The 17,553-nt window shown below is 50.8% G+C and overlaps 1 protein-coding gene across 1 annotated transcript in view; it reads left to right on the top strand.

Annotated features, from left to right (window-relative positions):
* CELSR3 (cadherin EGF LAG seven-pass G-type receptor 3) overlaps positions 1 to 17,553 on the top strand; it is a 200,665-nt gene that overhangs the window by 158,359 nt on the left and 24,753 nt on the right. Inside the window, exons 40-41 of the mRNA XM_066594934.1 lie at positions 14,270 to 14,433; positions 14,749 to 14,913. Coding sequence (XP_066451031.1) covers positions 14,270 to 14,433; positions 14,749 to 14,913 — 329 coding nt within the window. The remainder of the gene's footprint in view (positions 1 to 14,269; positions 14,434 to 14,748; positions 14,914 to 17,553) is intronic.

The following is a 17,553-nucleotide window of genomic DNA, read 5'->3' as shown; positions in this document are numbered from 1 at the left end:
TGACATCTATGCCCTGATCCACCCCTACGGCTCGTCTGAGTTCGACATCAGCTTTGCTCGCCCGGAGGGCCTGGAGCTCTTCTGGGGGAATTATGAGCTGATGAAGGACGAGCCCGGCTGGCGCGGTTTCGCTGCACAAGTGGTAACCCGCCAGACTGGAGTCAAGAGAGTGACCGTTTTGACTCGTAACGAGTCCCTCTCTTGTTATGATATCATGACTTGGATAAGTCGGTACGGAGAGGTGGTGGATATGCCCAATAAGAACCGGGACGAACACGGCATCTGGTCCGGAGCCTGGACGTTTATGGTAAAACTTAAGCGTTCAGGGAATTCGGTGGCCCACATACCATCCGCGGCCTTCCTTGGCAGGGATCGTATCTTGGCCTTCTACCAGGGGCAGCCGAAGCTCTGTCACAAGTGCGGCGACCCCACACATTTGAGTGCAGCCTGTAACGTCATCAAGTGCGCTCTGTGTGGCGAGGTAGGTCATCTTGCGGCATCTTGTGCAGAGATTAGGTGTCACCTGTGTGGTGACCTCGGTCACCCATTCAGTCGCTGTCCGCGCTCTTTCGCCAATGCGGTCATGGCCCCAGCGGAGGAGAGCCGTGAGGTTGCTTCTGCAGGGGAGGGGACCAGCAGAGGCGATGGAGCCCAGGAGCCAAGGAAGAACAAACATGCTGGGGCAGCCAAGCTAAGGCGCCAAGAGAAGCGCGGAAGGGGCAGGGAGCTGGTAGAAACCCAGGTGGCAGGTGGGTCAATGCTGGCCCCTGCTCCGGACGCAAATCATGTGGCTGAGGCTCCAGGGGACAGGGAGCTGGATGAGGAGGTCAGGAGGATCCAAAGGGAAGAGGATGCCACTTATTCAGATTCTTCCCACTATGAAAGTGTGGGTGAGGGCAAAGATGAGTGGCAAAAGAAAAAGCGCAAGCAGGGCTCCAAGAAAATGAAAAAAAGGGAAGGGAAATCTTCCCCTGCAACGGGCCAGGTGCAGGAAGGCAATCTAAACTCTCCTCTTGTTGGGCTCTCCAACAGGTACCAGGCTCTCTCGTCCTCGGAGGAGGCAGAGGTATCCAGGACAAGCGTGGGGCCTACAGGGGGTGCTGAGCCTTCCTCTTGTGGGGGTTTGGTGACCTCCAGGGGGAGGGCTGGCCCAGAGCCCAGTGGCAAGGAGGACGAGGTTGAGGAGCCCCTTGCCATGGACCTTTCAGTGTCCAAGAAACGTGGCAAGGGGTCATCCTCAGACCCTGATGAGAAGGGGGGTGGGAAGAAGAAAGCCATCTAACTCGATCACCAATGATGGCGGCACCCACTCCGTTGACGCTGGCATCCATTAATGTTGCCAGCATTAAATCTGATATGGCTAGATTTGCGGCCTTTGATTTTCTCGGCCGCGTTGAAGCCGACATTTTGTTTTTGCAAGAGACCAGGCTGCCAAATCTGGCAGCGGTGCATAAGGCAAGGAGGGAATGGAGGTCTGGTCCATCTTACTGGTCTCTTGCGGCCGAGCCATATAGCGGAGTGGCGGTACTTTTTACTGCAGCGGTTGAATGCCGACGGGTTATCGAGTTAGAAATAGGGAGGTGCCTGATCCTGGATGTTCTCATGAAGGGACAAGAGCTTCGGCTAATCAACATCTACGGTCCCCAAACCAAGCGGGACCGCAAGGATCTCTTTATGAGGATCAAGCCGTACCTTTTTACCAGTCGGCAGGTGATCTTTGGGGGTGACTTTAACGCAGTCACGAGGACCCGTGACAGGGGAGGCTCCCTAGGCAAGCTGACTTATGATAGCGTCGCGCTTAATAGCATAGCTAGCGAAGCTCGCCTGGTGGATGTCCACATCCGGCACACCCCAGGCCACGCGGGTTTCACCTATTATAGAGGCGAGTGCAGGTCTAGAATAGATAGGTTTTATTTGAAGGAGGAAGCCATCTCTTCACCAGTGTCCGTTGTTGAGGTGGAATTCTCCGACCACTGTCTGATTTTGTTTTCCCTGAATGTTGCAGAGACCCCCCGGATGGGTAGAGGCTTATGGAGGCTGAATTCATCACTCCTGGAGGAAGCAGAGATAAGACAGTCCTTTGAGGATTTTCTGCAGAGCCAGGTACCATTACTGGATCTTTGTAGCAGTAAGTCAGAGTGGTGGGAGATGTTCAAGATCAGGGCTGCGAGGTTCTTCCGCCAGCTCTCTAGCCTCAGGAGCCTGAGTAAGTACCGTCTTTATCAGGGCCTGAGGAGGAAACTCGAGCATCTTGTCTCGACTGGAGGTCGCCGCGAGGAGATCTCCAGAGTGAAGTCTTTGCTCAAAGGGTGCCAGTATAATAGGCACGCATCTTTGGTTTTTGAGAGGGACTTCGGGAAGTACCACTCGCCCGACCCTTACAGAAACTGCAAGATGTCAGTGAATCGTAAAGTTGTCACTGGACTGATCGACGGTACGGGATCTCTGAACAGGTCCAGATCAGGGATTCTGGAAGTCATCAGATCCTTCTACTCGCACCTTTTGAGAAAGAGGGATCTAGATCGAGATATGATGTCGGCTTTCCTGGCTGAAGCTGTTCCTGAGCCAGGGGATGACATCTCCCTTAATGTTTTGACAGAGGAGATCAACATAGAGGAAGTTAAACTGGCGATTGATGGGCTTGCGCTCAAAAAATCGCCAGGACCGGATGGCTTAACATCTGAGTACTATAAGACCTTTAAGGACCTCTTGAGTCCCCTCTTGACTGAGGTTTTCAATGAGTGTCTTTCCTCGGACACTCTCCCAAAGTCAATGAGGAGGTCGGCTTTGATCCTTCTGTCAAAGGGTAAAGACACGAGCCGTATTGAGAACTGGCGTCCCATAGCACTTCTCAACACGGACAGGAAGGTTCTGGCAAAAGTGCTGTTTAATCGGCTGGTCAAGTTTGCACCCCGGCTCCTCTCGGGCGCCCAGCATTGCTCTGTTCCAGGCCGTAGCACCTTTAGTGCTGTTCTAGGTGTCCGGGAGGCAGTGGAGCAGGGTAGGGCTGGTCACTGGGAGGGGTACCTGCTGTCCTTGGATCAGGCCAAAGCGTTTGATCGGGTTAATCACAAGTACCTCTGGTCTGTTCTTCTGAGGTATGGCCTGCCAGTGGGGTTTGTCAATTGGCTCAAGACATTGTACGCGGGGGCTGAGACTTTCCCGCTAGTGAACGGTTGGGTCGGCCACCCATTTGAGGTTGGGTCTGGCGTCCGTCAGGGTTGTCCTCTGAGCCCCTTGCTGTACGTGTTTGCCATTGATCCTTTCCTTAGGATGATTGATGGTGGGCCTATGGCGGGGGTCGGGATGGATCGGGCGGTGCCGGAAGCCACCCTCAGGGTGGCAGCGTACGCTGATGACGTCACCGTCTTTGTGTCCTCAAGGGGGGAGGCAGAGTACGTGATGGCAGAGGTGGATCGCTACTCGGAAGCATCCGTGTCCGGCATCAACTGGGATAAGTGCGAAAGTCTCTGGTTAGGAAGGGGAGATCCTACATTTAGTCTCCCGGACACCCTTCCAGTGCCCCAGGACTCGGCTAAAGTTCTCGGCATCAAATTCGGCCGGGGAGATTACCCCATGCAAAATTGGGTGGTCAGGCTCGATGGTGCCACTCAGAAGGTGGCCCAGTGGAAGGGTTGGTCTTTGACCCTTCGGGAAAGGGTTAACCTGATCAAAACATACCTGCTCCCTTTATTCATCTACCTGGGCAGCGTATGCATTTTGCCAGAGCCTCTCTGGACCCGGGTCTACAACCTGTTCTTCCTAATGTTGTGGGGGAACAGGTTGAACCTAATTAGGAGAGATGTCACATATCGCACGAGGAGACTAGGGGGGTTATCTATGGTCAACCCCGTGGTGTTTCTCGTAAACACCTTTGTTAAGATCAATATAGGCAACCTCTGGCAAGAGAGGGCTCCTCCGTGGGTATTCTCCTGTTGGGGATGGCTTCGGCCTTTCTTCCAGGAATGGGAGACAGGAGGGCGAGTGAAGGATCTTCGCACGCCGCACGGGCATCTTCCGGCTTACGCTACCGTGGTTCTGAAGATGATACGTCGGTGGGGTCTGGGGATGTGGGAGATCAGAACTCTGTCGAGGAAACTCCTCGATAAGAGGGTTCTGTTGACCCGTTTCCAGAAGCCCCTGGCGCTCAAGGACTGCCCAAGTCGGGACCTGGAGGGAGGGTTACGTTTATTGAATTCTGACAGGATCCCCTTGAAGTTTTGGGACTTGACTTGGCGCTGTTTCCACGGGAGACTGTATGTAAGGGGCAACTTGAAGAGCAGGCCTCTGGTGGATAGGGGTTGCCCCCGCCAGGAGTGCAGCAACGTACTGGAAAGCATGGAGCATTTCCTGCTTCAGTGTCCCTTTAATACAGAGGTGTACAAACGGGTGGGAGCCTCCATTGGTTGGCCCAGGTTGGCACGCCTCTCGTATGCGGAATGGGTCTATGGGGCATTCGGGGACCTTGGTGGCAGGGACCGGTGCACTTTATTCTTAGTCAGCCTAGTAGTCAGGTTTCACATTTGGAACGCACGGTGTTTAGTTTCGACGGAAGAGAAAATCCTCCCCGTGGATGAGGTGAATAGAAACATCCTGGGTGACCTGGTGAAGGTGCGCTCTCTGGATTATGAGAGGTTGGGCACGACTAAGGCCTCTCTCCTATGGAGAGGGTTTGTATTTCGTTAGGGACAGTCTTCTTATTGTTAGGGTCTTTGTAGGGACAGAATAGGGAGAGGTAGGGACAGTTTCTCTGAGGGTAAGTTTTAGGGAAGGAGTAGGGACATTGTAGGGACAGATTAACTATAGGGATAGTTTTTCTCTATTTGGTCGGTGCCCGGCTTATCATATCCAGTCCTGGTGGAGGGCTGAGTGTGACACTAGTAGAGTTTTTGTTTTCGGTCAAAGATAAAGTATGTACGGCTGCAGGTAACTGAACCTTAGGCTTTCGGGTATTAATATGTAGTGTTGGTTTGTAGTTGTGTAGTATAAGAGATGTTATATGTTATGTTATGTTATGTTTTGTTTTGTATATAGGGTTAGGGGTTATAGATAGGTTGGGTGGGGGTTTATTGGGGGGAGGGGGGGGGGATTTATGCCTCAGCCGTAGCTTGACACGTCCCGGACAATGAACATTGGGCACGGACTGTTGGTGCGGGCGTGGCCCTCAGGCTGCGGCGGGCAGGGTGTGTGTATGCGGTGCAGCTCGGCTAGTCCTGGACATAGACATTGAGCACGGACTTGGGATGCAGGCGTGGCTCCCAGGCTGCACCGTAGGGGGTTGTTTGGGGTGTGTGGTGGTTTGGTCTGGGTATAGGGTTAGTTTAGGATTATGTAAGGTTTTATTCTTTAGGTGGTGGGCATTTAAAAAAATAAAATAAAAATAAAAAAATAAAATAAAAAAAAAAAAAAAGGGATTGGGTTGTTCTTATTATTATTGTATTATTACTTTCGTTGTTGTTTGCATTATTGTTATTACATCATTGCTTCGGTTATTAGTCATATTTTCTTTCTTCTTTTGGGATTTCGGGCTGGATCCTGAGAGTTAGGGATGTTTTCTCACATGTGTGTATATTGTTATATGTAGTATGTAGTGTATATGTATTGGTGAGGATGAGTGAGTGTAGTTTGGAGTGCAGGTTGGTGTAGTGTGCTGTGTGTATTGTTTGGACCAGATGGACCTTTTGCTTTTGTCCCCTTTGTCCTGAAGTAAGGCAAAGTACAGTTAATATGTGATAATTTGTTTTTGTTTTATGTTTATGTCTTATGCCAAGTGAGCGATATTTATGTTCTGTTTATTGTTATGTTTTTCACTTTTATAATAAAAAGATCTACAGGATGTAACTCAGGATCAGTACAGGATAAGTAATGTATGTACACAGTGACTTCACCAGCAGAATAGTGAGTGCAGCTCTGGAGAAGGTTGGGTGTGTGAGAGCTCTGCAGGATCCAGGGTGTGGTCAGCAGTGAGAGGAATCTTACCCAGCCAAGGTTACAGGTGCTGGGCTTGCTCCAGCCATGGAGTCCCGGACCTCCTCCCTCTGGCTTCGGTCGGGGGGAGGGAGGACTGCACCCCAGGAGGGGAGAAGATCAGGTCAGAGTGGCAGCAATGTCACCCTGACTCCCCTGGAGGAGCCCAAGATGACTCGGAGCCAGAGGAAGAGAGTGGAGGACCATGCGGAAAAACAACGTACGCAGGCAAGTTGGGCTGATCGCAGGGAGGGCGAGTCTGTAACGGATGTGGCAACCCGTATCGCCAAATATATGAAGGACTATGGACATGTCGGGAGGCAGCTGAATAAATATACGCAGGAGCTGCACGCTGCCCGACATGATGCGAAGCGGGCAAAATCCCGTACCAGGAAACTGGCCATATCACGGCAGATTGAAGCTTGTGAGGAGGCCATTGAGTTTTATGCGGAGGAGAGGGAAAGGATCCTGGAAAGAAGTGGACCTTTCAAAGAAAAACTGTTAAATGACGAGAGGTTTATCAAAATGGCGTCTGTGAGCAGCGGTGCTGTTAAAGAGCGCTCTGCCAGGCACTCCAGCAGCAGCAGCTAGGTGGAATCCGATGCTGCTCAGGATGGTCGAGCTGGGTGCTCTGGAGAGCAGCAATCAGCACTGCCAGGTGGGACTACAGGGCCCAGCATCCCAGCTGAACAGGTCAGCCTGCCCTCCACATCAGGCGAGTCTGATTCAGAGGACACTGATGATAGCTGCAGCAGTAGTGGAGAGGGGGCGCTGATAATGCGGCAGATACAGCTGCAGGAGTCCCCAGAGAGGCTGCAGTCTTGCTATTTCGGGAATGATTTACCCCCGGAGACCTCAAGCAAAAAGAGGAGGAAAAAGGAAAAAACGTATATTGAAGAAAAGTTTGTTTATGTCACCAAGCACTCTGGTTTGGCTGCAAAGTCAAACCAGGGTGGTAACCCTGAGCTCCTAGTCCCGGGCTCTGTGGTGGGTCCGGTGCAGGGGACTGGGGAAGAGAGGGTTAATGCGGCCCAAAACTCCAAGCCCGCTTGTGCTAGTAGTGGGAATGGAGGAGTAAAGGAGGTGGAGAAGAGCATTGGGAAAGCGAAGAGTCGCGGCCAGTCCAGAGGTGCTGGCGCTGTTGGTCACGTCCCAGTGGGAGGGGGGTGTGATCCGGCACCAGGTCCCACCGGTGGTGGCTTAGCTGTCCCCCCTGTGTCCCTAAAGCGCCTTTCCGGTGCGGAGGGGGCGCAGGGGGTGGTGGCTGGGTCTGCCGATCCTCCCACACATGGTAAAGATCCTGCAAGGAAAGTTGGAGGAACTACAACTCCTAGAGTGGCTAAGGTGGGCGGAGCTACAGCCACCAATGTCCAGAGAAATGTTGAAGTGCATCTTCAGCCACCCACCGGAAGTGCCATGGACTTGCCCTCAGGGCATAAAGGGAAAGTTAATGGTAAAGATTACATGGGTCCTGGTCCAGCAGCGAATGGAGAAGTGAGTGAGGTAATGGATGCGGCTGTTGGTACCCCTGCTGCCCCTGTTCCTGCTGCCCCTGTTCCTGCAGGAACAGCTGTCCCCGGTTCCCCGGCAAGTATGCCACCTTGTGTACGGGTGGGGCTTCGGAGGGTAGTCAGGGCGTGGGTCAGGATCCAGTCGCCCCTCCAGCGGCGACAACATCTGGTAGAAGTTATGCCAGTGTCGCCGCTGGAGGGAGGGGAGAGGCGTCCTCCTTGTCTTTGGGCTCTGGGGACGGCATTTTGCAACAGCGCCTCCTGGAGGCCTTGAGGAGGGGGGAGAGCTCGATGAATGTAGGGGGCAGAGTTGTGGATTTGTCTCTCTGGGTGGAGAGACATGGTCTTGGTGCCTTCCGAGAACAAAGGGGGGAGACTGTCTGGTCCCTGCCGACAACCGGGCAGGACATTGGCTGTAGGAATGTGGCTCGTCTTCAGTGGAGAGGCAATGACGCGTGCCCATCCAGGAGTAAGGTGGTGGAGCTTCTGCTGAAGATGGGTTTCAGGGCAAATGACATCTATGCCCTGATCCACCCCTACGGCTCGTCTGAGTTCGACATCAGCTTTGCTCGCCCGGAGGGCCTGGAGCTCTTCTGGGGGAATTATGAGCTGATGAAGGACGAGCCCGGCTGGCGCGGTTTCGCTGCACAAGTGGTAACCCGCCAGACTGGAGTCAAGAGAGTGACCGTTTTGACTCGTAACGAGTCCCTCTCTTGTTATGATATCATGACTTGGATAAGTCGGTACGGAGAGGTGGTGGATATGCCCAATAAGAACCGGGACGAACACGGCATCTGGTCCGGAGCCTGGACGTTTATGGTAAAACTTAAGCGTTCAGGGAATTCGGTGGCCCACATACCATCCGCGGCCTTCCTTGGCAGGGATCGTATCTTGGCCTTCTACCAGGGGCAGCCGAAGCTCTGTCACAAGTGCGGCGACCCCACACATTTGAGTGCAGCCTGTAACATCATCAAGTGCGCTCTGTGTGGCGAGGTAGGTCATCTTGCGGCATCTTGTGCAGAGATTAGGTGTCACCTGTGTGGTGACCTCGGTCACCCATTCAGTCGCTGTCCGCGCTCTTTCGCCAATGCGGTCATGGCCCCAGCGGAGGAGAGCCGTGAGGTTGCTTCTGCAGGGGAGGGGACCAGCAGAGGCGATGGAGCCCAGGAGCCAAGGAAGAACAAACATGCTGGGGCAGCCAAGCTAAGGCGCCAAGAGAAGCGCGGAAGGGGCAGGGAGCTGGTAGAAACCCAGGTGGCAGGTGGGTCAATGCTGGCCCCTGCTCCGGACGCAAATCATGTGGCTGAGGCTCCAGGGGACAGGGAGCTGGATGAGGAGGTCAGGAGGATCCAAAGGGAAGAGGATGCCACTTATTCAGATTCTTCCCACTATGAAAGTGTGGGTGAGGGCAAAGATGAGTGGCAAAAGAAAAAGCGCAAGCAGGGCTCCAAGAAAATGAAAAAAAGGGAAGGGAAATCTTCCCCTGCAACGGGCCAGGTGCAGGAAGGCAATCCAAACTCTCCTCTTCTTGGGCTCTCCAACAGGTACCAAGCTCTCTCGTCCTCGGAGGGAGAGGTGCCTAGGACAAGCGTGAGGCCTACAGGGGGTGCTGAGCCTTCCTCTTGTGGGGGTTTGGTGACATCCAGGGGGAGGGCTGGCCCAGAGCCCAGTGGCAAGGAGGACGAGGTTGAGGAGCCCCTTGCCATGGACCTTTCAGTGTCCAAGAAACGTGGCAAGGGGTCATCCTCAGACCCTGATGAGAAGGGGGGTGGGAAGAAGAAAGCCATCTAACTCGATCACCAATGATGGCGGCACCCGCTCCGTTGACGCTGGCATCCATTAATGTTGCCAGCATTAAGTCTGATATGGCTAGATTTGCGGCCTTTGATTTTCTCGGCCGCGTTGAAGCCGACATTTTGTTTTTGCAAGAGACCAGGCTGCCAAATTTGGCAGCTGTGCACAAGGCAAGGAGGGAATGGAGGTCTGGTCCATCTTATTGGTCTCTTGCGGCCGAGCCATATAGCGGAGCGGCGGTACTTTTTACCGCAGCAGTTGAATGCCGACGGGTTATTGAGTTAGAAATAGGGAGGTGCCTGATCCTGGATGTTCTCATGAAGGGACAAGAGCTTCGGCTAATCAACATCTATGGTCCCAAAACCAAGCGGGACCGCAAGGATCTCTTTATGAGGATCAAGCCGTACCTTTTTACTAGTCGGCAGGTGATCTTTGGGGGTGACTTTAACGCAGTCACGAGGACCCGTGACAGGGGAGGCTCCCTAGGCAAGCTGACTTATGATAGCGTCGCGCTTAATAGCATAGCTAGCGAAGCTCGCCTGGTGGATGTCCACATCCGGCACACCCCAGGCCACGCGGGTTTCACCTATTATAGAGGCGAGTGCAGGTCTAGAATAGATAGGTTTTATTTGAAGGAGGAAGCCATCTCTTCACCAGTTTCTGTTGTTGAGGTGGAATTCTCCGACCACTGTCTGATTTTGTTTTCCCTGAATGTTGCAGAGACCCCCCGGATGGGTAGAGGCTTATGGAGGCTGAATTCATCACTCCTGGAGGAAGCAGAGATAAGACAGTCCTTTGAGGATTTTCTGCAGAGCCAGGTACCATTACTGGATCTTTGTAGCAGTAAGTCAGAGTGGTGGGAGATGTTCAAGATCAGGGCTGCGAGGTTCTTCCGCCAGCTCTCTAGCCTCAGGAGCCTGAGTAAGTATCGTCTTTATCAGGGCCTGAGGAGGAAACTCGAACATCTCGTCTCGACTGGAGGTAGCCGCGAGGAGATCTCCAGAGTGAAGTCTTTGCTCAAAGGGTGCCAGTATAATAGGCACGCATCTTTGGTTTTTGAGAGGGACTTCGGGAAGTACCACTCACCTGACCCTTACAGAAACTGCAAGATGTCAGTGAATCGTAAAGTTGTCACTGGACTGATCGACGGTACGGAATCTCTGAACAGGTCCAGATCAGGGATTCTGGAAGTCATCAGATCCTTCTACTCGCACCTTTTGAGGAAGAGGGATCTACATCGAGATGTGATGTCGGCTTTCCTGGCTGAAGCTGTTCCTGAGCCAGGGGATGACCTCTCCCTTAATGTTTTGACAGAGGAGATCAACATAGAGGAAGTTAAACTGGCGATTGATGGGCTTGCGCTCAAAAAATCGCCAGGACCGGATGGCTTAACATCTGAGTACTATAAGACCTTTAAGGACCTCTTGAGTCCCCTCTTGACTGAGGTTTTCAATGAGTGTCTTTCCTCGGACACTCTCCCAAAGTCAATGAGGAGGTCGGCTTTGATCCTTCTGTCAAAGGGTAAAGACTCGAGCCGTATTGAGAACTGGCGTCCCATAGCGCTTCTCAATACGGACAGGAAGGTTCTGGCAAAAGTGCTGTTTAATCGGCTGGTCAAGTTTGCACCCCGGCTCCTCTCGGGCGCCCAGCATTGCTCTGTTCCAGGCCGTAGCACCTTTAGTGCTGTTCTAGGTGTCCGGGAGGCAGTGGAGCAGGGTAGGGCTGGTCACTGGGAGGGGTACCTGCTGTCCTTGGATCAGGCCAAAGCGTTTGATCGGGTTAATCACGAGTACCTCTGGTCTGTTCTTCTGAGATATGGCCTGCCAGTGGGGTTTGTCAATTGGCTCAAGACATTGTACGCGGGGGCTGAGACTTTCCCGCTAGTGAACGGTTGGGTCGGCCACCCATTTGAGGTTGGGTCTGGCGTCCGTCAGGGTTGTCCTCTGAGCCCCTTGCTGTACGTGTTTGCCATTGATCCTTTCCTTAGGATGATTGATGGTGGGCCTATGGCGGGGGTCGGGATGGATCGGGCGGTGCCGGAAGCCGCCCTCAGGGTGGCAGCGTACGCTGATGACGTCACCGTCTTTGTGTCCTCGAGGGGGGAGGCAGAGTACGTGATGGCAGAGGTGGATCGCTACTCGGAAGCATCCGGGTCCGGCATCAACTGGGATAAGTGCGAAAGTCTCTGGTTAGGAAGGGGAGATCCTACATTTAGTCTCCCGGACACCCTTCCAGTGCCCCAGGACTCGGCTAAAGTTCTCGGCATCAAATTTGGCCGGGGAGATTACCCCATGCAAAATTGGGTGGTCAGGCTCGATGGTGCCACTCAGAAGGTGGCCCAGTGGAAGGGTTGGTCTTTGACCCTTCGGGAAAGGGTTAACCTGATCAAAACATACCTGCTCCCTTTATTCATCTACCTGGGCAGCGTATGCATTTTGCCAGAACCTCTCTGGACCCGGGTCTACAACCTGTTCTTCCTAATGTTGTGGGGGAACAGGTTGAACCTAATTAGGAGAGATGTCACATATCGCACGAGGAGACTAGGGGGGTTATCTATGGTCAACCCCGTGGTGTTTCTCGTAAACACCTTTGTTAAGATCAATATAGGCAACCTCTGGCAAGAGAGGGCTCCTCCGTGGGTATTCTCCTGTTGGGGATGGCTTCGGCCTTTCTTCCAGGAATGGGAGACAGGAGGGCGAGTGAAGGATCTTCGCACGCCGCACGGGCATCTTCCGGCTTACGCTACCGTGGTTCTGAAGATGATACGTCGGTGGGGTCTGGGGATGTGGGAGATCAGAACTCTGTCGAGGAAACTCCTCGATAAGAGGGTTCTGTTGACCCATTTCCAGAAGCCCCTGGCGCTCAAGGACTGCCCAAGTCGGGACCTGGAGGGAGGGTTACGTTTATTGAATTCTGACAGGATCCCCTTGAAGTTTTGGGACTTGACTTGGCGCTGTTTCCACGGGAGACTGTATGTAAGGGGCAACTTGAAGAGCAGGCCACTGGTAGATAGGGGTTGCCCCCGCCAGGAGTGCAGCAACGTGCTGGAAAGCATGGAGCATTTCCTGCTTCAGTGTCCCTTTAATACAGAGGTATACAATCGGGTGGGAGCCTCCATTGGTTGGCCCAGGTTGGCACGCCTCTCGTATGCGGAATGGGTCTATGGGGCATTCGGGGACCTTGGTCGCAGGGACCGGTGCACTTTATTCTTAGTCAGCCTAGTGGTCAGGTTTCACATTTGGAACGCACGGTGTCTAGTTTCAACGGAAGAGAAAATCCTCCCCGTGGATGAGGTGAATAGAAACATCCTGGGTGACCTGGTGAAGGTGCGCTCTCTGGATTATGAGAGGTTGGGCACGACTAAGGCCTCTCTCCTATGGAGAGGGTTTGTATTTCGTTAGGGACATTTTTCTTATTGTTAGGGTCTTTGTAGGGACAGAATAGGGAGAGGTAGGGACAGTTTCTCTGAGGGTAAGTTTTAGGGAAGGAGTAGGGACATTGTAGGGACAGATTAACTATAGGGATAGTTTTTCTCTATTTGGTCGGTGCCCAGCTTATCATATCCAGTCCTGGTGGAGGGCTGAGTGTGACACTAGTAGAGTTTTTGTTTTCGGTCAAAGATAAAGTATGTACGGCTGCAGGTAACTGAACCTTAGGCTTTCGGGTATTAATATGTAGTGTTGGTTTGTAGTTGTGTAGTATAAGAGATGTTATATGTTATGTTATGTTTTGTTTTGTATATAGGGTGAGGGGTTATAGATAGGTTGGGTGGGGGTTTATTGGGGGGAGGGGGGGGGGATTTATGCCTCAGCCGTAGCTTGACACGTCCCGGACAATGAACACTGGGCACGGACTGTTGGTGCGGGCGTGGCCCTCAGGCTGCGGCGGGCAGGGTGTGTGTATGCGGTGCAGCTCGGCTCGTCCTGGACATAGACATTGAGCATGGACTTGGGATGCAGGCGTGGCTCCCAGGCTGCACCGTAGGGGGTTGTTTGGGGTGTGTGGTGGTTTGGTCTGGATATAGGGTTAGTTTAGGATTATGTAAGGTTTTATTTTTTTAGGTGGTGGGCATTAAAAAAAAAAAAAAAAAAAAATTTATAAAAAAAAAAACTTGCAAAAAATATTAAAAAAAAAAAAAAGGTATGGGGTTGTTCTTATTGTTACTACTTTTGTTATTTGCATTATTGTTATTATATAATTGCTTTGGTTATTAGTCGTTTTCTTTCTTCTTTTTTGGGGATTTCAGGCTGGATCCTGTGAGTTAGATATGTTTTCTTACATGTGGGTATATTGTTATATGTAGTATGTAGTATATATGTATTGGTGAGGATGAGTGAGTGTAGTTTTGGAGTGCAGGTTGGTGTAGTGTGCGGTGTGTATTATTTGGACCAGATGGACCTTTTGCTTTTGTTCCTTTGTCCTGAAGTAAGGCAAAGTACAGATAATATAAGTGATGATTTGTTTTATGTTTATGTCTTATGCCAAGTGAGCGATATTTATGTTCTGTTTATTGTTATGTTTTTCACTTTTATAATAAAAAGATCTACAGGATGTAACTCAGGATCAGTACAGGATAAGTAATGTATGTACACAGTGACTTCACCAGCAGAATAGTGAGTGCAGCTCTGGAGTATAATTATAATACAAGACAAGTAATAATGTATGCACAGATATTACTGTATAGTGCCATACATGAATAAGTGAGTCAGTCTTGAGTTATGCAAATACGGAAGATGGAACAATACCTCTGCAGCACCATCTATTGGATGGCAGCAGTCCTTCAAATCAATGTATAACTCTTTAAACAAGCCTTTGAAACACTGATTGGGAATAGGGAACAAAGACAGAAAACCATACACAGGCAGCTGTTTCGGGGTGTTTGCCCCTCATCAGTGTGCAGTACCTTTTGACTTAGCTGGTGAGAGGCCTGCGACGTTAGACATTTTTTAGCCCTATGTCCAATTTGGCTTTGGACTGAATATATGCTTTCCTTTCAGGCAGTTTTGCTGTGGTGTCCATCATGATTGGCAGCGTCACTGAGTCTTTGGCACCAAATGAAAACTTTATATTGCCAGGAAATGAAACTATTGATACCATAGCAAGAGACAGAGCCAGAGTGGAGTATATGGCTGCCATCACGTTACTAGTGGGGTTATTCCAGGTAACAGTCTACGCTGTGGTATATGAGGGGCCCCCTCACCAGGTTGGCCCTATGGTACATAACTAACTTATTTTTCATGCTCCTTTACACCCCCTTGTCTTGCATTATTTGATCCTGAAGTTGCAGCCCTCTAGGGGCGGATTCACATGTGATGCAATTTTACACTACGGATAAATCCTTCGCAAAATACACGTGCAGATTGTGATGCAGAATTGCTGCAAATCCAAATCAAATTCTTTTATAGCCTTTAAATGTCCTTTATATCCATATTATGACGCCTGAGCATTTATGCTTTTTGCTCTCACCTATTTGCAGCTTTTTCTGGGCCTTGTGCAATTTGGATTTGTGGTCACTTACCTCTCAGAGCCGCTGGTCCGGGGTTACACCACCGCAGCCACCATTCATGTGACCGTTTCCCAACTGAAGCACATACTCGGCCTCCCCCTAAGTGAGCGATCGCAGCCTCTGTCACTGTTTTACGTGAGTCTCTTGAACTGGAACGGAATAGCCTAAAATATGAGCGTTTGTATATATGTGAGTGTAGCCAGAAACTATTACATTCATCTTTGAGTGTAAATATAGAATGTTCCATTTATGCGTTAGAATAACACATAAACTAGAATCTTTGGGCCTGATATATCTAACTGGCCTTGTTGCCCATAGCAACCAATAAATGAAAGCTGCAATGTGGTTGGTTCCTAAGGGCTTATCATAAAAAAATTTTTACTGTTACTTATAGCCATAATGTCCCCTTTAATAATAGCCATAATGTCCCCTTTAGTATTAATAAATTGTCATAATACCCTCTGTAGAAATAAATAGCCACACTATCCCATGTAGTAGCCATAATGTCCCCTTTCGTAATAGCCATAATGCCCCCTTTAGCAATAGCCATAATTTCCCCTTAGTGATAGCCATACTGTCCTCTGTAGTAGTCATAATGTCCCCTTTAGTAATTGCCATACTTTCCCCTGTAGTAGCCTTCATGTCCCCTTTGGTAATAGTCCTACTGTCCCCTGTAGTAGCCATAATGTCCCCTTTAGTAATAGCCTTAATGTCTCCTGTATTAGTCATAATGTCCCCTTTATTATTAGCCATATTATCCCCCATAATAAAATAATAGAGTCACTCACCTCCCCCATGGTTCCACAGTGCCTTGCCTCCACTTACCCTACCTCTTCTGGCTGCCATCCTGCAGAAAGAAGCAGGTAGCACAATGACATCATTGTGCTGCCCGCATCACATAAAAGGCATCGGGTGGCGATGCAGAGAGCGCAGCATGGCTTCCAGTGCTGACACTGTTAATTATATCAGCCTCTTAAAGATGCAGATACAATTAACTTCAAATTCTATAATACAGGATCAGTGGGACCGCACTAGTGGTGACTTAGCCTACGAAGCAAGTGCTCTTCTATAAATTTCAACCCTCTGCAATAAGGAAGGGGCACAGCCTCAGGCAAAGTGCTCAAGTCGCCTTATAGACAGGGGTGTCCCTAGGGTTGTCACCTTTGTCACGAAAAAATACCGGCCATGGTATCAAGGGGCATGTTTGGTGGGTGGCTTATCGCATCATTTTTTTCTCTCCTTTATCTCCTGGATCCCGTCCAGCAGCTGTGTGCATGTGCGGGATCCAGGCCAGCGTGTTCTCACAAGTAGATAACATTTAGTGTGATTCACACTAAACGTCATCTACTCGCGAGAACACTCTGCAGTCTGCAGGTGCTCGCGCCACATACAATTTACACGCAAGCGCGTGCCACATCCCCCAGAGCGGCCCCAGCGTTAATAGTGACATGCCACAGAGCGTCCCCAGTGGTAATAGTGACATCCCACAGAGCGGCCCCAGTGGTAATAGTCACATCCCACAGTGACCCCAGTGGTAATGGTGACATCCCACAGTGACGCCCTGTAGTTATGGTGTCCCCCGACTCTGCACTGAAGTTCTTTCAGCAGGCAGGGAATTAAAATCTCCGCCTGCTGAAATAGCTGCTTCTGATTGGCTGAGGCACTCAGCCAATCACAGACAGCTCTCGAAGGGTTTATATTTAAAGCCCTTCCCTGAAAAAGAATTAAGGAGTGTCGGCAGCTGGATCCTCTACCGCAGCTGTCATCTGTGCCAGCTGTGGTAGGAAATTCTTTATTCCCCATGGATATGAAGAAAACATCTGCCGCATGTGGCAGATGTGTTCCTCATCCCCGCTGGGGACACGGCAGCCTGACAAAAAAACTGGTCTGTAATAGGGCCGGAAAAAGAAGAAATACCGGCACCAGCCTTGCGGGAAAAATACCGGCCAAGCCAGTCAATTACCGGCCGGGTGGCAACCCTAGTTGTCCTGGAATGCATTGTATATTGTAAAGATCCCCTCTTAGTGCTCACCAAACAGTAGTGATGCCACTAGTGCCCCCCAGTATACTTACTACTTATTGCCCCTACCACAATATGCTACCTCTTTAGTGCCCCCTCACCGTATACAGTGAGGATGCTCTCTTAGTGTCCCCCTCACAGCAGTAATGCCAGTACTGCTCCTACCACAACATGCTGCTTCCTTAGTGCCCCCTCACAGTAGTGATGCACCATATGCAATGAAGATGCTCCCTTAGTGTCCCCCTCACAGCAATAATGCCAGTAGTACCCTTACCACAATGCTATACCTTTTTAGCATTCCCTCACAAGAGTAAAGCCCCTGTACCCATTAAAGAGGCCTCCTTAGTGCCCACAGACTATAAAAGTGTCCTTAGTGATGCCCCCCCTCCCCCGCCTTAAACAAACAAAATAAAAACTCACATAGTCCTGTTCCTATGACAAATGAAGGAGATTACTCTGCAGGTCTTTTCCGGCTGGTGCTATCTGTGACTTGTGGCAGCAGTTGTGATGACATTGTTGCATTACACTTGCTGCGCCAAGTCAGCTGCAGCAGTAGTGATGCGGTAGAAGGCTCCCTGTTCCACCATTGTATTCAGCTGTATCTGCATCATGAGGATACAGATATAGTTGAAATTGGGGCATTCAATATGCCTCCCCCGAGACAGCGCCTGAAATCCAGAACTGTCCCCCTTGAACAGTTGGGATGCATGTGAACCAGGAAGCTAAGGATGAACACATAGGAATGACCACAGAGC

This window comes from Eleutherodactylus coqui, chromosome 3, assembly GCF_035609145.1.
Source record: "Eleutherodactylus coqui strain aEleCoq1 chromosome 3, aEleCoq1.hap1, whole genome shotgun sequence".
Taxonomy (NCBI): domain Eukaryota; kingdom Metazoa; phylum Chordata; class Amphibia; order Anura; family Eleutherodactylidae; genus Eleutherodactylus; species Eleutherodactylus coqui.
Note: the sequence above shows the minus strand (reverse complement) of the source record. Positions and strands in the feature narration are given on the sequence as shown.